The following is a 27,279-nucleotide window of genomic DNA, read 5'->3' on the forward strand; positions in this document are numbered from 1 at the left end:
CGCTCAGGTCGTTTTAATACTATTTGTCATATTAAAATTGGTATTTCTTACGCAACTATCATGTAAAGTAGGTATCGTATGTGTGAAACTCTGGGCCAACGCAAGACAGGCTCCCATTGTCCTAATCAGATCAGGTTACATAATTAAGAAGATAATTAGTTTTCAGAATGAGATTTTCACTCTGCAGCGGAGTGTGCACTGATATGAAACTTCCTGGCAGATTAAAACTGTGTGCCCCACTGAGACTCGAACTCGGGACCTTTGCCTTTCGCGGGCGAGTGCCCTGCCAACTGAGCTACCCAAGCACGACTCACGCCCCGTCCTCACAGCTTTACTTCCTCCAGTATCTCGTGTCCTACCTTCCAAACTTTACAGAAGCTCTCCTGCGAACCCTGCAGAACTAGCACTCCTGAAAGAAAGGATATTGCGGAGACATGACTTAGCCACAGCCTGGGGGATGTTTCCAGAATGAGATTTTCACTCTGCAGCGGAGTGTGCGCTGATATGAAACTTCCTGGCTAATTAAAACTGTGTTCCGGACCGAGACTCGAACTCGGGATCTTTGCCTTTCGCGGGCAAGTGCTCTACCAGTTGGAAGAGTTGGTAGAGCACTTGCCGGCGAAAGGCAAAGATCCCGACTGCGAGTCTCGGTTCGGCACACAGTTTTAATCTGCTAGGAAGTTTCAGATAATTTGTTGTTGAGTCTATAATAATTATTCGATGAATGTGTTGAAGGCGCTATGGATCTTGGCTTTTGTATTTAATCGCTGGCTAAAATTGTATATTGTGCGTGCTGTTTGTAACAGAATATTTATTGCAAAAGCTCAAAAAGATTCAGTAGTGTTTTGTTTAAACAAAAGTTTATCACCACACTTCTTAGTGGCGCTTGCAGTGAACACTCCTTGGTATGTATTAATAGAATAAATCGCTGTCGTGGCCACTGGCGGTGAGTAAGTGACTCGATGCACATCTAAATGTATTCGCCGCCAGCTTCAGCTAACTGACTAAGCGAGTGTGTGACGCGTCTACGTTGTCACTACTCAGTACACTGGGATCTTTCATACATTTCAGTGATTCTTAACTCCTGCCCGTGTCTCTTGAACTTCAGTAGATATCGACTCACTTCACAAAATGTCGCCTGTGAGCTACCGTTGCCAACAACCATAAGGAAATCAAAAACCGGCCAACGCTGTTCGATTTCTATCTATTCTGTCACTGCCATCAGCTACGTAGGCGAGAGCCTGTTCACAGGGGGCCCATCTGCTTCCTACGACGCGTCCACCACATACACTACTGGCCATTAAAATTGCTACACCACGAAGATGACGTGCTACAGACGCGAAATTTAACCGACAGGAAGCAGATGCTGTGATATGCAAATGATTATCTTCTCAGTGCATTCACACAAGGTTGGCGCCGGTGGCTACACCTACATCGTGCTGACACTAGGAAAGTATCTCACCGATTTTTCATACACAAACAGCAGTTGACCGGCGTTCTCAGGTGAAACGTTGTTGTGATGCCTCGTGTAAGGAGGAGAAATGCGTACCATCACGTTTCCGACATTGACAAAGGTCGGATTTTAGCCTATCGCGATTGCACTTTATCGTATCGCGACATTGCTGCTCGCGATGGTCGAGATCCAATAACTGTTAGCAGAATATGGAATCGGTGGGTTCAGGAGGGTAATACGGAACGCCGTGCTGGATCCCAACGGCCTCGTATCACATCTTGTGTTATTCCAAAGACATCCAAAAGACGTGAAGGAAATTCCCTTGAATCGGTACCGAACTATGGCTTTAAAATGGTAGACTTACTAGAAGCGATTTCAAACCGAGGGGTCGAAGAGCGACGCCACCAGAGAGCGAAAGAGAGAGAGGGAGGGAGTATGTCCTATTGTCCCAGAGAAAGTAGCGAACTTACGCGTACAAGTGTTTCAGGCAGAAACAGCAACAAATTTTCTGGCTGCATGACATACCAGTGTAGTTAATGCACAGACACTGGGCTGGGGGCAACAGTGGGTGTTAAAACAATGGGTGTTGAAACGCAACCTTACATCGGTGGTAAGAATTCTGAACGGCAGTTGGAGAAGTGACGCGCTGGAACGCGCGTAATATAGAAACAAAACACGTAAGCTAAGCGAGATCGCCCCGCTGGCGTTTGTAGAGGCCTGCGCCACAGCGGGGAAGATACGACCACGCCCATCCAGCAGTACGTATTCCGAGTCCGCGCGCACTGACCTTCAGAAACCTGCGCCTGCGAAAACACTGAATACTCGGAAGAACGCGAACGCCGTGTCTGCTTCTCTTACCGTGCTGCGATCGTAGTTTCTCTCTCGCACCGAGTAACAATTCCGAATGTCTTAGGCTCTTCAATTGCACATACGCAGTGGAAAACTTGGATATAGGCGCACTGCAGTTGGAAATTCGCCAAACGGTACTATTTATGACTGTATGCGTCTCTTTATCGACGAGCAGTTTTTTAATTTCGAATGAATCTACCATTTGACGTTGAAGGTTGACGATGTCGTATTACTGCAACTACTGTTGCTTGCTCTTTTCCACTCTCGTCGACACAAAGACTCCATTGATTTTGCTGTATCACGTGTTTTAATCGGAGTGTAGTGATCTCATTGTCGACGGCTCGTTGGAGGGTAGACACTCAAGTGAGCAAGAAAGCAAGTTCAGTTTCTAACACTGAGGATAAAGGATAAGCATTAACGCCCCGTCGACGAGTAGGTCGGTAATTAAAGGGCAAAAGCTCGGGCTGGGGGCGAAGATGGCGCAATAAAAGGGCAGTGTCGTCTTCAGAGAAACATCGCAGCTTTCACCTTGACTGATTTATGGGAAAACGGAAGAAACTTGAATGTGGAAGGCAGGAGCGCGGTGAAATAGTCTGCTTTGCGACGACTTTTGCAGTCTCGATAGACGTCAAGTTACAAGGACTGACACTCGCAGAGTTAAAGGGGGGGGGGGGGGGGGTAGGACGTCAATCGGGCCGACTTGGAGCAGGAGAGGCACCACAGGACATTTTAATTTCGACTGCCTATACTTTTACAAATAAATTCATGAAACTTTGTCAGCATGACCAGGAAGAGTTCAGGATTCACGCTTATAGCAGTGGAAGTTCAAAAATATAACAAAATATATATTTTTTTACATGTGAAATGTCATTTTTTTCTTACCATTGGCTGCATTCGTTGATATAGGTACGTTTTTCTTCACAAGTAAGGGAGATTCTTCGATGAATTTTGCACAGCATACAAACCATACTTACAGGTGTATGAAACTCTAGACTTTTCCAAATCTATTAAAAACTGTGCTAAAAATTTTGATAATTAACCATAAAATTTGAGTTTTTTCCTAAATGTAACAGCTCATTCATTTTTTCAGAAATTAAATAAATTCTAGAGTTTCATACACCTTTAGGTGTGGTTTGTACGCCGTGCAAAATTCATCGAAGAATCTCTCTTACTTGTGAAGAAAAGTGTACCTATAGCAACAAATGCAGCCAAGAGTAAGTGAAAAAAATCATGAAATTTCACACGTAAAAAAAAAATTATTTTGTTGTACTTTTGAACTTACATTGCTATGAGTTTGAATCCTGAATCCTTCCTGGTCGTGTTGACAAAGTTTTATGAATTTATTGGTAAAAGTATAGACAGTGGAAATTAAAATGTGTGGTGCCTCTCCAAGTCTGCCCGTTTGACGCCCTACCCCCTTAACGTATTGCATCTAGGCTTTTGTGTCAGGCACTTCCACTGGCATTTTTTAACGATTTTTTTGTGAAGTTTCGGGAGCACTTAGGGCTGCCTCTATCAAAGGTTTACCCCTCACTGCTGGTGGCGGACCAGAGGGTGAACCTTTGATAGAGGCAGCCGCTCGTGCTGTTGAAGCATCGGAAAAATCGTTAAATGAACGTCGGCCGAAGGTCAAGAGGCGATAGGTCAAAAATGTGGCCACAAAAGGCTCAACAATTTGGAACACCAAAGTTGCTGTTCGATTCTGCAGTGGAGGGAAGGTTCCAGGTGCGATTCCCGAAGTTGCAGGCACGTTGTCACTCAGGAAATAAGGCAAAGACAACAACAACAACAACAACAACAACAGCAACCAACACCAACATCACCGGTCGGACAGCAGTGGTGAGTGACGTGGAGAGGTGAGCGACAGCAAGAGCGGTCCGCGATCGTCGCTGTCCTAGTACGTGAATACTCGAGACAGTTGGCCATCACGAGTAGAAGGTTATGAAGTAGAAGAAGAGAGGGGCTACCAAACGAACAGCGGCTTCACTTGCAGAGAAAAAACAGACGATGCTGGCAAGCTAAAAACATTCTAAAGCTAAGATCGCATAAATATTTCGTTATTTAAATCATCCGGTTTCGACAGACTTTGCTATCATCATCAGGTTTTAAAAAATATTTTACTTGCGAAACGTTTGCATTATAAGTTGCGCCTCGCACCAAGTTGTTATGTGGATAAAAAACAGCACATTATGGAAAGTTTGTCGTTGCTGTTGTTGTCTTCAGTCCTGAGACTGTTTTGATGCAGCTCTCCAATGCTAATCTATCCTGTGCAAGCTTCTTCATCTCCCAGTACCTACTGCAACCTACATCCTTCTGAATCTGCTTAGTGTATTCATCTCTTGGCCTCCCTCTACGATTTTTACACTCCACGCTGCCCTCCAATTCTGAATTGGTGATCGCTTGATGCCTCAGAACATGACCTACCAAGCGATCCGTTCTTCTATTCAAGTTGTGCCACAAACATCTCTTCTCCCCAATCCTATTCAATACCTCCTCATTAGTTATATGATCTACCCATCTAATCTTCAGCATTCTTCTGTAGCACCACATTTCGAAAGCTTCTATTTTCATCTTGTCTAAGCTATGTATCGTCCGTGTCTCACTTCCATACATGGCTACACTCCATACAAATAGTTTCAGAAAAAACTTCCTGACACTTAAAATCAATACTGGATGTTAACAAATTTCTCTTCTTCAGAAACGCTTTTCTTGCCATTGCCAGTCTACATTTTATATCCTCTCTACTTCGACCATCATCAGTTATTTTGCTCCCCGAATAGCAAAACTCCTTTATTACTTTAAGTGTCTCATTTCCTAATCTAATTCCCTCGGCATCACCAATTCGACTACATTCCATTATCGTCGTTTTGCTTTTGTTGATGTTCATCTTATATCCTCCTTTCAAGACACTGCCCATTCCGTTCAACTGCTCTTCCAAGTCCTTTGATGTCTCTGACAGAATTACAATGTCCTTAGTAGACTATTTATAAACATGAAGCACCTTGTGCCAATGGCTAATACCACTCGGAGATGATTGTTACGTCACTAAAACACAGTACACATAAGCTGGGCACATTCGAAACATTCAAAAATTTCAATTTGACGCCCGGTTCAACTGAAAATGAACAGGTCTCGTAACAAAAAGATTCTTTAAGACCTGAAGATGACAGCAAAGTCTGTCGAAACCGGTTGATTTAAATGATGAAACACTTGCGCGATCGTGGCCTTAGAATGTTTTTAGGAAGGAAAACATGGCTCCTTGTGTCTTCTCCGAATAAGAAAATTCGATGCTGACAAGGATCGAAGTTAGGTCGCGATGAAACACGCGCACAGGTACCGCGGGAAGATCTCGCAGAGGTCGATCCGCTGAGATCGTGACCGAGGCTGGGCGACGTGTGGTACCAGAGCAGAGCACAGCACAGCACGGTAACGGCGGGAGCACACACCTGGCAGACGGTGACGTAGCTGCCGCTGGCGTCCTGCTGCTCGCCGTCTGAGGAGTGTACCGCGTAGTGCCCCGCGGCTCCACCGTTTGTGTCGCTGCTCCCGGCTCTGCTGAGGGCTCTGCTGCTGCCGCAGTCCTGCCCCCTGGCGGCGGCCTTGGAGGCGCTCCAGGCGCTGTGCTGCCCCTCCCCCTCCTCCTCAGGGTCCAAGAGGTCGCTTCTGCCGCTGCAGGTGGAGGCGGACGTGGAGGCGGACGTGGCGGAGCAGTCGTCGGCGGGCGGCAGGTGAGCTTCGTCTACGCCGCCGGCAGACGCCACCTCCCCACTGCTGTGGAACCTGGCACACCAGCGTACACAATTACTCTACTCCTCCCGCTCTTATTGTTACTCTTACTGTTGATGTTTTCAGCCCTATGACTTGCCCTCCACACTAGCGTGTCCTGTACAGGTCTTTCCGTATCAGCATAACTATCGGTGGACATAAGCAATGGGAAAATGTCGGGTGCCTAATGTTGAATAGCATAGTTAATGACAGCTGGATTGGTTGTCGAAGCACCACCGCACGTTCACTGGATCTCGCGTCCCCGGATTTTCTTTCTGTGGGGAAAGTTGAAGGATATTTGCTGTCGTGATCCACGGACAACGCCTGACAGTATGCGTCGGCGCATTGTCAATGCACTATACGAAGGTGAACTACTCGCTGTTGAGAGGAATGTCGTTACACGTATTGCCAAATGCACTGAGGTTGACGGGCATCATTTTGAGCATTTATTGCATTAGTGTGGTATTTACCGGTAATCACGCTGTAACAGCATGCGTTCTCAGAAGTAAGCTCACAAAGGTACATGTATCACATTAGAACAACCGAAATACACTCCTGGAAATTGAAATAACAACACCGTGAATTCATTGTCCCAGGAAGGGGAAACTTTATTGACACATTCCTGGGGTCAGATACATCACATGATCACACTGACAGAACCACAGGCACATAGACACAGGCAACAGAGCATGCACAATGTCGGCACTAGTACAGTGTATATCCACATTTCGCAGCAATGCAGGCTGCTATTCTCCCATGGAGACGATCGTAGCGATGCTGGATGTAGTCCTGTGGAACGGCTTGCCATGCCATTTCCACCTGGCGCCTCAGTTGGACCAGCGTTCGTGCTGGACGTGCAGACCGCGTGAGACGACGCTTCATCCAGTCCCAAACATGCTCAATGGGGGACAGATCCAGAGATCTTGCTGGCCAGGGTAGTTGACTTACACCTTCTAGAGCACGTTGGGTGGCACGGGATACATGCGGACGTGCATTGTCCTTTTGGAACAGCAAGTTCCCTTGCCGGTCTAGGAATGGTAGAACGATGGGTTCGATTACGGTTTGGATGTACTGTGCACTATTCAGTGTCCCCTCGACGATCACCAGAGGTGTAGGGCCAGTGTAGGAGATCGCTCCCCACACCATGATGCCGGGTGTTGGCCCTGTGTGCCTCGGTCGTATGCAGTCCTGATTGTGGCGCTCACCTGCACGGTGCCAAACACGCATACGACTATCATTGGCACCAAGGCAGAAGCGACTCTCATCGCTGAAGACGACACGTCTCCATTCGTCCCTCCATTCACGCCTGTCGCGACACCACTGGAGGCGGGCTGCACGATGTTGGGGCGTGAGCGGAAGACGGCCTAACGGTGTGCGTGACCGTAGCCCAGCTTCATGGAGACGGTTGCGAATGGACCTCGCCGATACCCCAGGAGCAACAGTGTCCCTAATTTGCTGGGAAGTGGCGGTGCGGTCCCCTACGGCACTGCGTAGGATCCTACGGTCTTGGCGTGCATCCGTGCGTCGCTGCGGTCCGTTCCCAGGTCGACGGGCACGTGCACCTTCCGCCGACCACTGGCGACAACATCGATGTACTGTGGAGACCTCACGCCCCACGTGTTGAGCAATTCGGCGGTACGTCCACCCGGCCTCCCGCATGCCCACTATACGCCCTCGCTCAAAGTCCGTCAACTGCACATACGGTTCACGTCCACGCTGTCGCGGCATGCTACCAGTGTTAAAGACTGCGATGGAGTTCCGTATGCCACGGCAAACTGGCTGACACTGACGACGGCGGTGAACAAATGCTGGGCAGCTAGCGCCATTCGACGGCCAACACCGCGGTTCCTGGTGTGTCCGCTGTGCCGTGCGTGTGATCATTGCTTGTACAGCCCTCTCGCAGTGTCCGGAGCAAGTATGGTGGGTCTGACACACCGGTGTCAATGTGTTCTTTTTTCCATTTCCAGGAGTGTAAAATGTTCAAACGTACCTACGTTCTGTATTTTAATTTAAAAAAAAACCTACCTATTACCAACTGTTCGTCTATAATTGTGAGCCATATGTCTGCGACTATTACAGCGCCATCTACCACAAAGCGAAAAAAGTGCTAGAACTAATTCATATTTCTTTACGTACTACACGAAGATGTAATAAAAAATGGGGGTTCCTATTTAAAAACGCAGTTGATATCCGTTTCACCTACGACAGCGCCATCTAGCGGGACAACCATAGCGCTATCTGGTTTCCCCCTTCAACCTAGACAAGTTTCGTTCTTTGTAGTTTTTTTTTTTTTTTGTTTGACACTTATTTCGTGAGATATTTGGCGCGGTCACGATCAGTGGACTACCCTGTACAATACAGAGAACTTACATCAAGATATATACAGTCTAATAAAAGACAAATGAAAGAAAAAAACATGGAAAGTTGGCAGCACTTACCAAGTGGTACACCAGACACAGAAAATGGCAGTTACAGTGTTATGTTACGAAAATATTGTGGCTACACGAAACAGTGGAAGCTTTCAACCGATTTTCCAAATGTGGGAAAGTTGCTTGGTTTACAAATAATGAATTACCCACTGATCTGTAAGTACCTTTCCATTCGGTTGTAAAAAAGAATTCCATGGAGTGCTTGTAAATGTATATATCTGACAACGAAAAAATCTTCTAATATTCCAGTGCACCCCACTGATGATACCCCAGTACACGCCACTGATGATACTTTGTTAAAAAGGCGAGACGCGTCTGGGTGCACAAGCAAAATTAAAAAAAAATGTTGTGAAGCATGCAAAGGACGTTTCTCTTGTAAACTATTTCATTATACATTCAGGTGTTGCGAAAATGGCCATCTCAACAAAATTGTTATTTTAGCAGGCTACATCTATTATCACAGTGTAGTGGAGGATAGAACAGTCTGTGCTGAAGCTTCAGGTGGGTGGTAAAGGCCATGGTCGATGACCAAACTTTTCCTGTCACCAGGTCAAACTATGTACAGCGTGACAGTTATTAAACTATATGAAATACAATCGTCGTTACTTCTGACCGGTTTGCGTTAGGACGTTCAAACTGGATGGTTGGCCGCGGGGCATGATGTGAATTAGTCCGCGTATGCGAACGTGCCTTGTTGTTGTCGTCCATTTACACATGAAAATGTGCCTGAACGTAGAATGCTTGTCAAGTCCTACTATGCAAGCAATAGCAGCCCTACTGCGGCTCTAAGGAAGTTTGTGACCGAGTTCAAGCTGAAAACAATCGGTCCAAGTCTGGTGGCATTCAAGAATTTGATTCGGAAGTCTGAGAGAACGGGTAGTGTTCGTGATGCCAGTGTTGACGTTGACGGTCATCCAAAGTGGGTGAAAAAGCCTGAAAACATCGAGAAGACAAGCGCTGTGTTTAAAACCAGACCAGGAAATCGATCAGGCAAGCAGCACAATCAGCCGGGAGATACTGCGACATTGTTGTTGAAGACATTCATCTGTACCATACAAAACTCAGCCCCATCAGCCATTAGCCCTAGGGACATGCAACAGAGGTAGTGTTTCGCCAACACTATTGCCTAGAGAATTGACGAACAGGACTTTGATGTGGATGTTGGTTGGTTTTGCTACGCAGCCCACTTTCATTTGCATGGGTTCGTCAGTAACCAAAACTGGCGCATTTGGGGGACTGAGAATCCGCATTTCGAGATCGAGAAGTCTGTTCGCCCTCAGCGGGTGAATATGTGATGTGCAACGTCCAGTCGGAATAATCGATGTGATATTCATTAATGGGAGTGTGACTGCTGAACAGTACGTGAAGGTTTTGGAAGATAATTTCATCCTCTTTATCAAAAGTGACTCTGATTTCGAGAATATGTGGTTCATGCAGGACGGAGCTCGACCCCATCGAAGCAGGAGTGTGTTTGATGTCCTGGAGGAGCACTTTGAGGACCACATTCTGCCTCAGAGGTACCCAGGGGCCACTGGCATTAGCCTCGATTGGTCGCCATATTCTCCGAATCTCAACACATGCGACTTGTTTTCGTGGGGCTATATCAAAGACAACGTTACAGCAATAACCCCAACACCATCGCTGAGCTGAAAACAGCCATTCAGGAGGTCATCGACAGCATCAGTGTTCCAACACTACAGCGTGTCATGTAGAATTTCTTTATTCGTGTGCGCCACATCATCGCCAATGATGGCAGGCAAATCAAACATACACTACTGGCCATTAAAATTATTACCCCACGAAAATGGCGTGCTACAGACGAGAAATTTAACAGACAGGAAGATGATGCTGTAATATGCAAATGATTAGGTTTGCAGAGCATTCTCACAAGGTTGGCGCCGGTGGTGACACCTACAACGTGCTGACATGAGGAAAGTTTCCAACTGATTTCTCATACACAAACAGCAGTTGACCGGCGTTGCGTTGTTGTGATGCCTCGTGTAGGGAGGAGAAACCCGTACCATCACGTTTCCGGCTTCGATAAAGGTCGTATTGCTGCTCGCGTTGGTCGAGATCCAAAGACAATTAGCAGAATATGGAATCGGTGGGTTCAGGAGGGTAATACGGAACGTCGTGCTGGATCGCAACGGCCTCGTATCGTTAGCAGTAGAGGTGACAGGCGTCTTATCCGCATGGCTGTAACGGACAGCGCAGCCACGTCTCGATCCCTCAGTGAGCAGATGGGGACGTATGCAAAACAAAACCATCTGCACGAACAGTTCGACGACGTTTACAGCAGCATGGACTACCACCTCGGAAACCATGGCTGCGCTTACCCGTCGCTGCATCACAGACAGGAGCGTATGCGATGGTGTACTCAACGACGAACCTGGGTGCACGAATAGCAAAACGTCATTTTTTGGGATGAATCCAGGTTCTGTTTACAGCATCATGATGGTCGCATCCGTGTTTGGCGACATAGCGGTGAACGCAAATTGGAAGCGTGTATTCGCCATCGTCATACCAGCGTATCAACCGGCGTGATGGTATGGGATGCCATTGGTTACACGTCTCGGTCACCTCTTGTTCGCACTGATGGCACTTTTAACAGTGGACGTTACATTTCAGATCTGTTACGACCCGTGACTCTACCCTTCATTCGATCTCTGCGAAACCCTACATTTCAGCAGGGTAATGCACGACCGCATGTTGCAGTTGCTGTAAGGGCCTTTCTGGATACAGTAAATGTTCGACTGCTACCCTGGCCTCCGCCATACACCGTCAGGTGGCTTGCGGAGTACGGATGTAGATGTAGATGTAGATTCTCCAGATCATTCACCAATTGAAAACGTCCGGTCAATGGTGGCCGAACAACTGGCTCGTCACAATACGCCAGTCACTACTCTTGATGAACTGTGGTATCGTGTTGAAGCTTCATGGGCAGCTGTACCTGTACATGCCATCCAAGCTCTGACTAAATGCCCAGGCCAGAGGTGGTTGTTCTGGGTACTCATTTCTCAGGATCTACGCACCGAAATTGGGTGAAAATGTAATCACATGTCAGTTCTAGTATAATATATTTGTCCATTGAACATCCGTTTGTCATGTGCATTTCTTGTTGGTGAAGTAATTTTAATGGGCAGTAGTGTATCATAACGAGATGTCCCAATATTTTTAGTGACGCTTACGTGTTGTGGACGCCTTAGTTAACTAATTTACGTTTTTTTTTTTCATGTAGTTCAATAATTGTCACCCCGTATTAGCAGCCGCTTCGATTACGAAGGAAAGAAAGGTAAAGCAAAGCAGAGCGGAGTGAACGTACCTGCGCAGGTAGTCGAAGTTGTTGTCGGCCGGGGTGACCTGGTAGAGGCCGAACTGTCGGTGCAGGCGCTTGGCCCTGGCCCGACGCAGCTGGGCCGGGGGCGGCGTGGGCGGCGTGGGCGGCTGCGGGCAGAGGAGTGCCTCGCTGCCCCAGCCGGCGCCCGCGCTCAGGTCCGGGATGCTGCGGAAGTCCGCGTCCAGCGGCAGCGGCAGCGACCTGGAGGGTCCGCTGAGGTCGCCCACGGAGCGGTGCCTGCGCTGCTGCTGCTGCCAGCTGAGGCGCCGCCCCAGCACGCGGTACGTGCCGCCCCCGCCGCCCGCGAGGCTGGCCGCCCCACTGCCGCTGCCGCTGGAGCCGGGCGTGTCTCTGCCGCCGCCGCCGCCGCCGCTGCCCCAGTCCACGGGCGCGCGACGCTCCTCTGCCTCCGGCCACCTGCGGGCAGCACACTGGCGGTTTCATCCGAGGCGCCGCCACTTGGACGCTACTCTGTAAAAACTGGTCGACGACAACATATAAGTTGTCTCTACCCTTTACAAAAATTGTCAGTTCCATCCAAATCGAGTTCGAAGAACAAGAATACGACACCAGGAATTTTTTGTTAGGTCTTGGTCGAAAGAGATATACCGGGTGATCAAAAAGTCAGTATTAATTTGAGAACTTAATAAACCACGGAATGATTTAGATAGAGAGGTAAAAATTGACACACATGCTTCTAATAACATGGGGTTTTATTATAACCCCCCCCCCCCCCCCCCCCCCCGCGTCAAAGATCTCTTGCGCGCGTCGTTTGGTGGTGATCGTGTGCTCAGCCGCCACTTTCGTCATGCTTGGCCTCCCAGGTCTCCAGATCTCATTCCGTGCAATTATTGGCTTTGGGTTTACCTGAAGTCGCAAGTGTATCGTGATCGACCAACATCTCTAGGAACGCTGAAATGCAACATCCGACGCCAATGTCTCACCATAGCTCCGGACATGCTTTACAGTTCTGTTCACAACATTATTCCTCGACTACAGCTATTGTTGAGGAATGATGGTGGACATATAGAGCATTTCCTGTAGAGAACATCATCTTTGCTTTATCTTACTTTTTTATGCTAATTATTGCTATTCTGATCAGATGAAGCGCCATCTGTCGGACATTCTTTGAACGTTTGTATTTTTTTGGTTCTAATAAAACCCCATGTCATTCCAAGCATGTGTGTCAATTTTTACCTTTCTATCCACATTATTCCGTGATTTTTTTCAGTTTTCAAATTTATACTGATTTTTTGATCACCCGGTAGGTACTGTCTGCCGGCCGAGGTGGTCTAGTGGTTCTAGGCGCGCAGTCCGGAACCGCGGGACTGCTACGGTCGCAGGTTCGAATCCTGCCCCGGGCATGGATGTGTGTGATGTCCTTAGGTTAGTTAGGTTTAAGTAGTTCTAAGTTCTAGGGGACTGATGACCACAGAAGTTAAGTCCCATAGTGCTCAGAGCCATTTGAACCATTTTTAAAGATACTGTCTGATGTGTTGTATGTATATATTTTCCCGAGCAAATAAATGTATCTATTCTTTCAGCTCTCAGGAGTCTAGAGAATTTATCACAATACCTTTGACAACATACGCTATAAATATTGCTTTCGTCATTAATAAATTGCGAGTGTGTGCCCAAAAGTAATCCCTCCGAAATTTCCATGTAAAACACTTAAAGGTTGTTAAATAAAACAAACTATATGAAGATTCCACGAATTTATTATTCATGTCCACATATTTATTTCTCATTACAGTCACTGTGACGAGGAAGGAGAGACTAGTTTGTTGATACCATCTGTGTAGAAAGTTTGACTTTGTTGAAGCCACAAAGCCACAATCTCACCTGTGCCTATACCGCTTCATCATTACCAAAGTGAAGTCTTCGAAGGTGTTGTTTAAGTTTTGGAAAGAAGATGAAAATCGGTTGGGACAAGTCGGAACTGTGTAGAGGAAGACCGGCGACAGAGAATTTAAGGCGTCGGATTATTGCACTCGTGTGTGGCCTGGCCATTATCATGTTGCAGCAGTGTGTGCTCCATGTGTATGTGTGGACGAACTCTTCGAAATGGAGGCACGTGTTTTTGCGGTTAGAAACTCGCTTACAGCGTTAACGTTGAGATTCGTCAAAAAATAAAAAATTAAAAAAAATACGCACACACACTGTGACGCTACAACGCAGTCCTTGCTATGAATTTTTTCGCTTACTTAACACGTGAAACTGTATACGATGTACAGTCTAGTGTAAACATGTATTGTAAATACTATGTTTAAATTATGTAATATTTAACACTGGAAGGGCGGGGCATATTTAGTTAATGTTGAAGTCAGAGAGATTGTTTTGTCGCGCCTCTGGGCGGGCTACCGTGTGGATCTAAGTACGACGGGAAAGTAATGGTCGGCATATCTGGAAGCATGGCCGGGCAAGTTATTACGGATTAATGGGCATAGTGCTGAAGAAATGAGGACTTAAATGTGAAGCGCACTGTGGGCCCAAGTCGCAACAGTAAAAGCCCTCTGCCACATCATATCGCTGCCGTGGACTTCCGTCGATCCACCGACAACGAGGAAAGTAAGATCTACGTAACTTCCGTAGGATAAAATTGTAGGAGGCTTGCCAGTGACTGTGCTTTCCTCTGAAGTTGAACAGTTAATAACAGGCACTTTATAACCGAAGTGTTGCAGTTACATTCCACCCGACAATAACACCAAGTAGGTTCCTTCCGATCCTTACCTTATTGAACCGAGTGTGTCTCGCCATTATCAAGAGAAAATATGTTAATTATCAATTATTTGCATAGAAGGTCAAGAGTAAATTTCAGACTGGTTATCGTAGTTAATTGTTGCACTTAATAAGCTTACACCAACCGTAGTAACTTAATAAAAGACTGAAGTAATAAAATTGATTATTAAGATTTATTTCAATGCATATTCAGCTGAAGTTAGTTCAAGGATATTTCATGAAACTATAAAGCTTATTCCACCTGACAATCCCCCAATTAATGAATTACTATCATTCAGAACATAGTTAACCAGTTATTAGCAATATATTTCTTGATCAGTAGATTAAACTGAGCAAAGTATCTAATTTTAAAGACAGAATGGCAGTCCATTATGCAGAATCTCGATAGATAATTATCTGTGTTATCAGCATTGCACTTAGCTGACAAATTATGAACAAAATAACTATCAAAATACTTACTGAAAGTTAACCATTAATGTTTAAGTATAGTTAGATTGTTATAACATTTTTTTTATATGGATACTGAGCCTGACACAGCACTTACGTAAAAGTTCCCGTTCCACCTGCTGCGCTACAAACAGGTAAACTTTATTTTTGACACAATTATTCACGTACTTAACACTACTGTCTTTCATCAGTTGAGCTGGCGACCGATTTTTTAATTGCTTATACAACTTAATCATTTCATTCGGCAAAATTTCTACCGGCAAAGTTGATTTCCAAATTATTTCCATTATTTCATTTACCGATCGTTATAGAATGAAATTACTCATTCAATAACGATCAAGTTAAAACGTTTCCTGTTTCCCGCGGAATAATCATTATTTACTTCGGATTCGGATGCCTTATCCCGACGCGGGTCAAAATTCATTTTTCACGGTCAACTAGAGAGAGAGATAGAGAGAATAATTTCCAGTAGGGAAATGTTGCTTGAAATCCCGGTAAGGGCATTTTTGTTTTATTTCTGTTTCGGTTTCGATCAAACTTCTTTCGATGTAGCAGCATTCTGCCAGTACAGTTTGAGGTAAACGACTTGCTGAGTTTATCATAGCGTAGTGGGACGGATTGCGTTAATTCCTGGTGTAGAGAAAAAAAGAAACTTTCAAGCAAATTGATCTGATGCTGTTGGATTTCACCAGTGTATGAACAACGCCTTACGAGGTGGTTAAGGGGAAGCTCCGACATTGTTGTGGTTGCAGTGGCGATGTGTTGCTACGTGAACACTGATCGATTTGTAATTACCACCGACGCTGTTATTTGCCAGAGCTGTGGCAACTTCTGATTTCCCAGACACATGCCGAATATCCTCTCTTGGTGTTACTTGCCCTGTCCGTTACATTGAACGTTCATACATTGCTACATTATATGTAGATTTGTTTATGGCGAGTTTTTACCTGTTTTCTTTCTCTTTTCAGGTAAGTCGCAGCTTAATCGCCAGCGCAAGGCGAGCAGCCGACTTGTAAGTACTTCTTTCACTACAGCTAATGTTTCCTCCTTAACTGACTCTATCGCCATTTATTTTCTAGCAGCACTCGTGTACGCTACTGAAAGATTTCTTGTTTACGCAGTTTCTTAACTGTGTGGTTTGTGGAGAGTATGGAAAAATCAGAATGACCTGTTAGCGAATTGAATCCTGAACCAGCTACGCGCAAAGAAGCACAAACCTGGTACGTTTTCGAGGCAAAGGACATCGCAAACGAGAAGCTTCTACAACCATTTCCGGAGTGTTGCCGCAGCGTTTAAAAGCTTTATCGAGTAGGCATGACGGCAGACGATGGGCGAATTGAAAGCCGCACTACCAAAGCCGTTACAGGTTGGTATAGGCCATACGAATGCGTAACGAATATGCTTGGGAAAATTGAAACAAATGAGCCCACGGTCACAATTTTTTAGTCTTATTAACCAGGTTTCACCACTTCTCAGAGTAACTTCATCAGAATTTAGACATTTAAAGTGGTCTATAACATAATTACAAATTTATGGGAAGGAAAATTTATTTTATATAAAAAAGCGTAAGTACTGACTAACAATGCAAGACAGAGACAGTACTTACAGGTCACGTATAAAATAAATAACAGGCCACAAGGGCTCTAGTCATAAAATATTTAAAAGGAATGAGTGAAGGCGAGCCTCCAAGGGCTGCTCATATCTGTACAGACACATGTACATCTACATCTACATGATTACTCTGCAATTCACATTTAAGTGCTTGGCACAGGGTTCATCGAACCACAATCATACTATCTCTCTACCATTCCGCTCCCGAACAGCGCGCGCGAAAAACGAACACCTAAACCTTTCTGTGCGAGCTCTGATTTCTCTTATTTTATTTTGATCATCATTCCTACCTATGTAGGTTGGGCTCAACAAAATATTTTCGCATTCGGAAGAGAAAGTTAGTGACTGAAATTTCGTAAATAGATCTCGCCGCGACGAAAAACCTCTTTGCTTTAATGACTTCCATCCCAACTCGTGTATCATATCTGCCACACTCTCTCCCCTATTATGTGATAATACAAAACGAGCTGCCCTTTTTTGCACACTTTCGATGTCCTCCGTCAATCCCACCTGGTAAGGATCCCACACCGCGCAACAATATTCTAACAGAGCACGAACGAGTGTGGTGTAAGCTGTCTCTTTAGTGGACTTTTTGCATCTTGTAAGTGTCCTGCCAATGAAATGGTTCAAATGGCTCTGAGCACTATGGGACTCAACTGCTGAGGTCATCAGTACCGTAGAACTTAGAACTACTTAAACCTAACTAACCTAAGCACATCACACACATCCATGGCCGAGGCAGGATTCGAACCTGCGGCCGTAGCAGTCGCACGGTTCCGGATTGCGCGCCTAGAACCGCGAGACCACCGCGGCCGGCCCTGCCAATGATACGCAACCTTTGGCTCCCCTTCGCCACAATATTATTTAAGTGGTCTTTCCAACTGAAATTGTTCGTAATTTTAACACCCAGGTACTTACTTGAATTGACAGCCTTGAGTAATCGAATTCCAACGGATTTCTTTTGGAACTCATGTGGATCACCTCACACTTTTCGTTATTTAGCGTCAAATGCCAACTGCCACCTGCCACACCGTACAGCAATGTTTTCTAAATAGTTTGCATCTGATACTGGTCTTCGGATGACCTTACTAGACGGTAAATTACAGCATCATCTGCGAACAACTTGATTGTCACCCAGGTCATTTATATAGATCCGGAACAGCAGAGGTCCCAGGACGCTTCCCTGGGGAACACCTGATATCACTTCAGTTTTACTCGATGATCTGCCGTCTATTACTACAAACTGCGACCTTCCTGACAGGAAATGACGAATCCAGTCGCACAACTGAGACGATACCCCAAAGGCTCGCAGCTTGATTAGAAGTCGCTTGTGAGCAACGGTGTCAAAAGCTTTCCGGATATCTAGAAATACGGAATCAACTTGAGATCCCCTGTCGATACCGGCAATTACTTCGTGCGAATAAAGAGCTAGCTGCGTTGCACAAGAACGATGTTTTCTGAAACCGTGCAGATTGCGAATCAATAGATCGTTCCCTTCGAGGTGATTCGTATTGTTTGAATACAGTTTATGCTCCAAAACCCTACTGCAAACCGACGTCAATGGTATAGGTCTGTAGTTCGATGGATTACTCCTACTACCCTTCTTAAACACTGGTGCAACATGCGCAATTTTCCAATCTGTAGGTACAGATCTATCGGTGAGCGAGCGGTTGTATATGACTGCTAAGTAGGGAGCTATTGTATCAGCGTAATCTGAAAGGAACCTAATCGGTATACAATCTGGACCTGAAGACTTGCCCATATCAAGCGATTTGAGTTGTTTCGCAACCCCTAAGGTATCTACTTCTTAGAAACTCATGCTAGCAGCTGTTCGTGATTCTAATTCTAGAATATTCCATTCGTCTTCCCTGGTGAAGGAATTTCGAAAAACTGCGTTCAATAACTCCGCTTTAGCGGCACAGTCGTCGGTAACAGTACCATCGGCACTGCGCAGCGAAGGTATTGACTGCGTCTTGCCGCTTGTGTACTTTACACACAGGTTGCAACAGACTTAGGCGCGTTAACAAGTGCGGCAGGTGAACATGACATTGCAGCGAGAGCGCCATCTAGTAGCCGCACATACAACTAGGCTACTTAACAGTAAAACGTAGACAGGCGGTGTTATTAGGAACTAATTACATGTGGGGTTCCACAAGGTTCCATCTTACGGCCCTTACTTTTCTTCTGTATATCGATGACCTTTCATCAGTAACATTACCAGATGCCAAGTTTTTTTTGTGTGCTGATGATACAAACATTGCAATAAATAGCAAATCAAGTGTAGTTTTAGAAATATCGGCTAGTAAAATATTTGTGTACATTAATCGCTGGTTCCTAGCCAATTCCTTGTCACTAAACTTTGAAAAAACACACTACATGCAGTTCAGAACTTGTAAGGGGTGTCCCACGAGTATATGCCTTGCATACGATGACAAGCAGATAGAAGAAGTGAACAGTATTAAATTCTTCGGATTAAAGCTTGATAATAAATTCAACTGGGAGGAGCACACCACAGAACTGCTGAAGCGTCTTAACAAATCTCTGTTTGCAATGCGAATTGTGTCAGACATACGTGATATAAAAATGAAAAAGCTGGCATACTATGCTTACTTTCATTCCATAATGCCACATGCGATTATTTTTTGGGGTAATTCATCAAGCCAAGGTAAAGTTTTCCCGACACAAAAACGTGCAGTAAGAGTTATATGTGGTGTGAACTCAAGAACATCCTGCAGAAACCAGTTTAGGGAACTAGGGATACTAACTACTGCTTCCCAATATATTTATTCCTTAATGAAATTTGTCATTAAAAATATATCACTTTTTCAAACCAACGGCTCAATTCATGGAATCAGTACTAGAAATAGGAATAATCTGCACAAGGATTTAAAGTCACTTAGTCTTGTACAAAAAGGTGTGCATTGTCCAGGAACACACATTTTTAGCAGCCATAAAAAGGTTAACAACCAATGAAATTCAGTTTAAGAGAAGCCTAAAAGATTTGTTGGTCGCCAACTTCTTCTTCTCCATTGATGAGTTTCTCAGTAGAACCAACTGATCTGACTCCTGCACCATTTCAGTGCAGTAATGTGTTTATTGTAAATAAGTATTGTAGTAGTTCTGTTATATGTTTATTACCTTATAAATAAATTTTTTAAATTTTAAATTCATTGCATTGATTCGATCTTAGTAAATGAGTGTTTATAAAATGATTCTTTCATATAGTGTTCATTAAAAAAAAGGACTATCATTCCACTTGGGACCTGTGGAAGGTTCATTAGCTTATTTGTTTCACTTGTATATATTTTTCATGTATTATTGTTTTTCTGACATGTTCTCCATCCTGGACGACCACCTCACTACAGTCCAATTGGAATGAAAGTAAATCTAATCTAATCTAAAGGTTGCACCGAGAATACCAAATTTCAGGCATTACCTCTCACCACGGACAACACAGCGGACGACGACCTTCTCTTAACGATCGAAAGCAGTGACGTTTGCATAGAGTTGTCAGTGCTAACAGACAAGCAACACTGCCTCAAATAACCGCAGAAATGAATGTGGGACGTACGGCGAAGGTTTGCGTTCAGACAGTGCGGCGAAATTTGGCGTTAATGGGCTATGGAAGCAGACAACCGACGCAAATGCCTGTGCTAACAGCAGGACATCGCCTTAAACGCCTCTCTGGGCTCGTGATCACATCGATTGGACCCTGGGCGACTGGAAAACTGTGATCTGGTCAGGTGAGGCTCAACTGTAGTTGCTCAGAGCTGAAGGTCGGGTTAGAATGTGGCGCAGACCTCACGAAGCTGTGAATCCAAGTTGTCAACAGGGCACCGTGTAAGCTGGTGGTGCTCCATAATGGTGTCTGCTGTGTTTACATGGAATAAAGTGGGTCGACTGTTCCAAATGAACCGATCATCGACTAGAAACGGTTATATGCAGCTAATAGTAGATCGTTTTTCAGCCAAACAACGATGGAATTTTTATGGATGGCAACGCGCCATGTCACCGGGTCACAATTGTTCGCATTTGGTTTGAAGAATGTTCTGGATAATTCGAGCGAATGGTTCGGTCACTCAGATCACCCGACGTGAACCCCTCGAACGTATACGGGACATAATCGAGAGGTCAGTTCGTGCACAACATTCTGCACCGGCAACACTTCGCAGTTATGGACGGCTATAGAGGCAGCATTGCTCAGTATTTCTGCAGAGGATTTCCAGCGAATTATTGAAGCCATGCGACGCTGAGCTGCTGCACTACGGCGGTATTACGAGGAGTTGTGTCCACGACTTTTGTCATCTCAGTGTGTCCTACCGTGTACAACGCTCAGCACGGTTATACAATCACTTAAAACTGTCCGAAAAGTCCTTCCTTGTGAAGATAATCAATCCGTGCGTGACATTGTCTCCTAAGTCGAAAATGTCGTCAGAACGTTGACCATCGACATGGATTTTTACTTTCAGGAATAAAACACACTCACTCGGTGCCAAAGTGGGTGAATATGGGAGGTGGCAGACTGGCTCAAAAATGGTTCAAATGGCTCTGAGCACTATGGGACTTAACTTCTGAGGTCATCAGTCCCCTAGAACTTAAAACTACTTAAACCTAACTAACCTAAGGACATCACACACATCCATGGCCGAGGCAGGATTCGAACCTGCGACCGCAGCGGTCGCGCGGTTCCAGACTGTAGCGCCTAGAACCGCTCGGCCACTCCGGCCGGCTGACTGAGAGTCGCACTTGTTTTTTCGCTAGGCACGGTAGCTGAGTGAGCGGGCGCGTTGTCTTGGAGCAAGAAGAAATCCTTCTCCTATCATTGTGGCGGACGAACCTTCTGAATCGCCTTCCACAACCGAATCACGACGCACACAAAATACTGGGAATTTTCAGTAGTGCCTGTGGCAACCAATGCCGTGAGCGCCAAAAAAGGGGACGAGCTTTGTCTTAACTTTCGGTTTTGTCCTTCGCACCTTCTTCAGTCCTGGCGAACCATCGGAGGCCCATTCTACACGTTGTCGTTTTGTGCCAGTGTCGTATTGATAACTTCACGTCTCGTCACCCGTGAGGATTTCTTCCAGCAAAGAACTGCCTCGTTTTTCTTTCCAATCAAGTGGGGGCAGGCGTGCGAAGTCGTCTTTGTTTGGGAGTCAAGCGGTGCGGAACGCTTTTTCCATGCACGTTTCTCTTCAAAAAAATTCTGGATACCGTCTTGAACACTCGATTCAGAAATGTTCAGCTCTTAGTTGTGCATGAGGGAGTGACCGTCGGTTTTCCATATGGACGGCCTGACCTCTCGATGTCCTCGAGCGACGTCTGTCCTTCAAAACGTTTAAACGACTGAGACACTCTTGCACGACTTAAACTATTATCGCCGTAAACCTTTTTCGTAGAAACACATGACTCTGTAGCCGTTTTACCGAGCAAAAGTGAAATGGAATCGCCGCGCGGGATTAGCCGAGCGCTCCTAGGCGCTGCAGTCATGGACTGCGGAGGTTCGAGTCCTCCGTCGGGCATGGACGTGTGTTTGTCCTTAGGGTAATTTAGGTAAAGTAGTGTGTAAGCTTAGGGACTGATGACCTTAGCGGTTAAGTCCCATAAGATTTCACACACATTTGAACTTTTTTTTTTTTTTTTTTTTTTTTTTTTTTTTTTTACATTGAATCACTGCTCGTTGTTCCGTGACACAACAACACGGCGGCACTACGGGCGCACGTCTGCTGCTTATCTCTGACTGCTGACAAGTGCCTGGTCGAATGGACACCTGTTGCCTGAAGTCCTTGGCTCAATATGTCGCAGTAGTTACTGTGCTGACTTCGCTTATGCGCCAGGAATAAAATAATTCTCTGAACTTTCTGGCTGGAAAGTGTATGCTCCTGCCCTCCTACAACCGCAACCGTTACGTAACGCAGGTTATCTACACCTGTGTTGGTTTTTGTTTGTGCTCAAATCATTTCACATACAGACTCAATTCCTAACTGTCTTGCCTATTGGTACCTCATATGCCTCAGAGCCTGTAGAGTAATACTTATCACCCCCCCCCCCCCCCCTCCCTCCTCTTTACAGTTTCTTAATAGTCCTTCAAAGTCTGGCTCTTTACTGGGAATGATTGTACACTTTATAACTATTGTCTTGACGTGATTATTACCGTAAAAGCAAATTAAGGAAAGAATCAATTGCGCTCGGAATCAACGGCGGAAGACCTTTTCTGTGCATAATGCAAGCCGCAGTTGACAATGCAGTAGGTAGCAGAATGAGATTTTCACTCTGCAGCGGAGTGTGCGCTGATATGAATCTTCCTGGCAGATAAAAACTGTGTGCCGGACCGAGATTCGAAGTCGCGACCTTTGCCTTTCGCGGGCAAGTGCTTTACCAACTGAGCGACCCGATCACGACTCACGCCCCGTCCTTACAGCTTTACTTTCGCCAGTACCTCGTTTCCTACCGTCCAAACTTTACAGAAGCTCTCCTGCGAACCTTGCAGGACTAGAACTTCTGAAAGAAAGGATATTGCGGAGACATGTCTTAGGAGGTCCTGTACGGGCCTTCCTGCATACAGAAAGAGTTCGACTGCTGCCCTGACCAGCACATTCTCCAGATCTCTGACCAACTGAAAACGTCTGGTCAATGGTGGCCAAGCAACTGGCTCGTCACAATACGCCAGTCACTACTCTTGATGATCTGTGCTATCGTGCTGAAGCTGCATGGGCAGCTGTACCTGTACACGCCATCCAAGCTCTGTTTGACTCAATGCCCAGGCGTATCAAGGCCGTATTACGGCCAGAGGTGGTTGTTGTGGGTATTGATTCCTCAGTATCTGTGCACCCAAACTGCGTGAAAGTGTAATCACATGTCAGTTCTAGTATAATATATTTGTCTAATGAATACACGTTTATCATCTGCATTTCTTCTTGGTGTAGCAATTCTAATGGCCAGTAGTGTAGATAGCTGCTTTCGAAATAAACATCATTTATAACCGCGCGAGGTGGGGCATTGGCTAGCACACTGGACTCGCATTCGGGAGGACGTCGGTTCAGTCCCGCGTCTGGCCATCCTGATTTAGGTTTTCCGTGATTGCCCTAACTCGCTCCAGGCATATGCCGGGATGGTTCCTTTGGAAGGGCACGGCCGACTTCCTTCCCCGTCCTTCCCTAATCCGATGAGACCGATGACCTCGCTGTCTCGTCTCCTCCCCCAAACAACCCATCAAAACCGTGTATTACTATTGGTATTGCGCAGTTTAGTAATGATCGTGTCTTGCAGCTTCCGAGATAGAGTTTGGTAATAGAAACTAATAAAAGCGTCATTAGCGACAATGATGCAAATTGTGAGCTTCGTCGGAACTCCACGAGTTAGGCTTGTTGTTTGCACGTCATCTGTCAGGCGACGAAAGGAAGCGCCTGCGAAGCGAGAAGGCTTTCGACGGACGCGAGCGCATGAGGCTGTTGGCACCGCGCTACGTCAGACGTGTCTCTCGCTCCCAGACCGCGTGTGCGCCTAGCAGAGCCGACCTCGACCACCGTGTCGTGGCTGCCGACAGCAAAGCGCACTCCCAGGCCGCTGTCCTGTCCAGAGGTCACCTGTGTCTGGCCACTCAGCGGTCGCTCTTATCTCGTCTACGCTCCGCGAGTCAGTTGCGTTCGCCGGGTCTCGCTGTCTGTGTCGACATCGTTTAGATTACGAGGAAAAGACGTGTCGAACAGGTGAGGTCACAGCGTTGCACAACATGGTTTGTCGATATCACAAGGCTGATGTACCAGGTGTACCGGTATGAAATGAACGTTTTTTTGTGAAAATGAAACACCAAGTTTGATTTGAAAAGTAAAAACATTTTATTCAAAGTGCTGACCATTGCCTTCTATACATTTTGACCACCTTTCTGGCAATTTGTGGGCACCACGCCAATAGAAATGTTCGCCTTTTGAAGCAAACCAATCAGACACCCAATTTTCGACTTCTTCGTAGGAATCGAAGTGTTCCTCAGCCAATGCGTGTCCCATTGAGGAAAACAAATGGTAGTCGGAAGGGGCCAAGTCTGGTGAATACGGCGGCTGGGGTAGCAGCTCCCAGCCGAGTGTTTTGATTGTATCCTGAACCAGTTTTGCTTTGTGTGCAGCTGCAGTGTCGTGAGTAATCTTATCTCTGTCCCATTCCGGTCTTTTTTCGATCAATGCATAGTTCAAACTGATCATTTGTTGTATGTAGCGATTAGTATTCATAGTTTCACCGGGTTTTAGAAGCTCATGATACACCACACCTTTCTGATCCCACCAAACACAGAGCATTGTCTTCTTGCCGAATCGATCTGGTTTTGCAGTCGATGTTGATGGTTGTCCCGGATTAACCCATGATTTTTCCCGTTTATGATTCTGAAAATAAGTCCAGTTTTCATCGCCAGTAGCAATTAGATGGAAAATTGATTTTCTTTCATGTCTTTGCAGCAAAATTTGACAAATGGTTTTTCGGTTTTCCATCTGTCTTTTGTTCAATTCATGTGGCACCCATTTTCCACACTTTTGGACCTTTCCCATAGCATTCAAAGGTCATAAATTGTTTGTTGTGCAACATTTAGCATTGCTGCCGTTTGCTTCTGACTCGAAGTATCATCTTCATCCAATATTGCTTGCAATTCGGCGTCTTCGAACTTTTTTGGTGGTTTTCCACGTTCTTCATTTCTTACATCAAAATCATTATTTCTGAACCGTTGAAACCATCTTTTGCATGTTGCTTCTGATAGAGCATGATCACCATATGCTTCGACAAGCATTCGATGCGACTCTGCAGCACTTTTTTTCAAATGAAAACAAAAACTTGAAGCTTTCCGTAAATCATCACTTTCTGGTACAAAATTCGACATTAACACGATGAAAACATATGATGTTGTTTGTTCCATGACTTGATGTAAACTAAATATCCTTGACAGATGTCATACCAACCAAACAAAAACAAAAATTAAGGCTCGTTCACAACAAATGTTCCCTATCGACACATTTGTATCATAACGCTCATTTCATACCTGTACACCTGGTATACCACGACAAGATTTCTAAATTCGACACCGCTACATGTCGCCTCCCACCGCTTCTTTAACTAGGACTATTGATAAAATATCGATGTACCGATATTTCACGCAAATAACATCGGTACACATATATATTTCTCCCCGATATGTCGATTTCGACATCGAAACTGCAATACCAAGGGCCAATATTTTTATTTTATATTATATTTTTTTCGCAGTGTTCGGTAAATATTTGAAACTATTGTGTTGCAAATGTAGTAGGATATAATTTTCCTTCCACTGAAAGAGTATTACTACTTTTTGAGCTTTCATCACTTCCAGTATTTCTCTTTCACTGTGTGAAGCAAGTAAACGTGGCACAGAGAAGTAGTCTGTCTGCATTGGGGAGTGGCGGTGTGAATGGGACAACAAGATTTCCTATGAGAAAAAATAGCACCAGTTGCACTAGAAAACAGTTTTTAACGCAGCAAGTGTGCTATTTCTTCTCATCAACATTCTTCTAAAACAGTTGCTGAAAACGACGAACAAAAATATAAATGACATATTGGTCTTTGCGGTGTACACATGTGAGGGGAAATGTCGATGTAATCGGTTCCCGGCGCTAGGAACAGAAACTGGATCGTTTAACTTCACCACGCAATTTTGATACTAAAACTGGTAGGTCTCTGGCGTTTGCAGAAATGAAGAGACAGGGAAGTGAACATGGAGTTTTTTGCACAATTCCAGTACGTGACGAAACCGAACGACAGACCCATCGGATACCTATTATTGTGCACTTACATGCAGTAACCATTGTTAACAAAACCGATATTGCCAAGCCTGAATGCGCATCGTTTTTGTTTCAAACTGGGTGTTGTGTGCTGTCCTTAGGTTAGTTAGGTTTAAGTAGTTCTAAGTTCTATGGTACTGGTGACCATAGATGTCAAGTCCCATAGTGCTCAGAGCCTTTTTGTTTCAATTCTTGCTCTAAGGGGGATAAGCAGGCTACTAGCTTATTGATGTACAGAATATCTAGTAATAAATCAATTACTTAAATATACAGCTCTAGAACCGGCGGCATATTTGATATTTTTATAGGCCGGGACTTCGATATTTGTTCTGTCTATATAATGGTACATCGACACTTTTCTTCGACATGTCGGCAGCCGCATAATGATATTTCTCGATGTATCGGATACCCGATATTTTTAAAAATATCAGCAGTCCTGGCTTAAACCCGTAATCCTCGCGCCTTCCCCGATCAGCCCTTCTATTCTATCTAACCCGACTATACTGTTCCTTTTTAACGTGATCTTACGTTTATGAAAGCTAATTTTTTGTCCTTGTGGACCGCTGGCGGGGGATAACGATGACGGATGTCTATGTCTATCTCATCAGCAATGCCGGGACACCTTATGTAACGCGGAACTGTCCAATGGATGTTACGATCGTCTGACCTACCAGTAGAAAAGGACGCTGGGAGTGTTCTGTTTTAAGGCTAAAATTACTGGCTAGTTGCGAGTAGGACTACGGCACTTAGTGTTTCGTGTAAACTTAACTACGTAAACGGACTTCGTCGACTCCGGGAATCGAGAATCACGACCATTTTTGCCTGTTATCGACATTGATACTGGCAAGACATCGA

The 27,279-nt window shown here is 45.3% G+C and overlaps 2 protein-coding genes across 2 annotated transcripts in view; one reads left to right on the forward strand and one right to left on the reverse strand.

The window, feature by feature from the left end:
• LOC126285239 (homeotic protein female sterile-like) overlaps nucleotides 1-15,045 on the reverse strand; it is a 41,800-nt gene extending 26,755 nt beyond the window's left edge. Inside the window, exons 1-3 of the mRNA XM_049984536.1 lie at nucleotides 15,032-15,045; nucleotides 11,819-12,250; nucleotides 5,749-6,082 (exon numbers count right to left, since the gene is read on the reverse strand). Of these exons, the coding sequence (XP_049840493.1) occupies nucleotides 5,749-6,082; nucleotides 11,819-12,250; nucleotides 15,032-15,045 (780 nt within the window). The remainder of the gene's footprint in view (nucleotides 1-5,748; nucleotides 6,083-11,818; nucleotides 12,251-15,031) is intronic.
• A 450-nt stretch (nucleotides 15,046-15,495) lies between these two features.
• The window catches only part of LOC126285240 (calcium uniporter protein, mitochondrial), a 244,260-nt gene continuing 232,476 nt past the window's right edge, over nucleotides 15,496-27,279 (forward strand). The window contains exons 1-2 of the mRNA XM_049984537.1: nucleotides 15,496-15,513; nucleotides 24,174-24,336. Of these exons, the coding sequence (XP_049840494.1) occupies nucleotides 15,496-15,513; nucleotides 24,174-24,336 (181 nt within the window). The remainder of the gene's footprint in view (nucleotides 15,514-24,173; nucleotides 24,337-27,279) is intronic.

This window comes from Schistocerca gregaria, chromosome 8 (assembly GCF_023897955.1).
Source record: "Schistocerca gregaria isolate iqSchGreg1 chromosome 8, iqSchGreg1.2, whole genome shotgun sequence".
Lineage (NCBI taxonomy): Eukaryota > Metazoa > Arthropoda > Insecta > Orthoptera > Acrididae > Schistocerca > Schistocerca gregaria.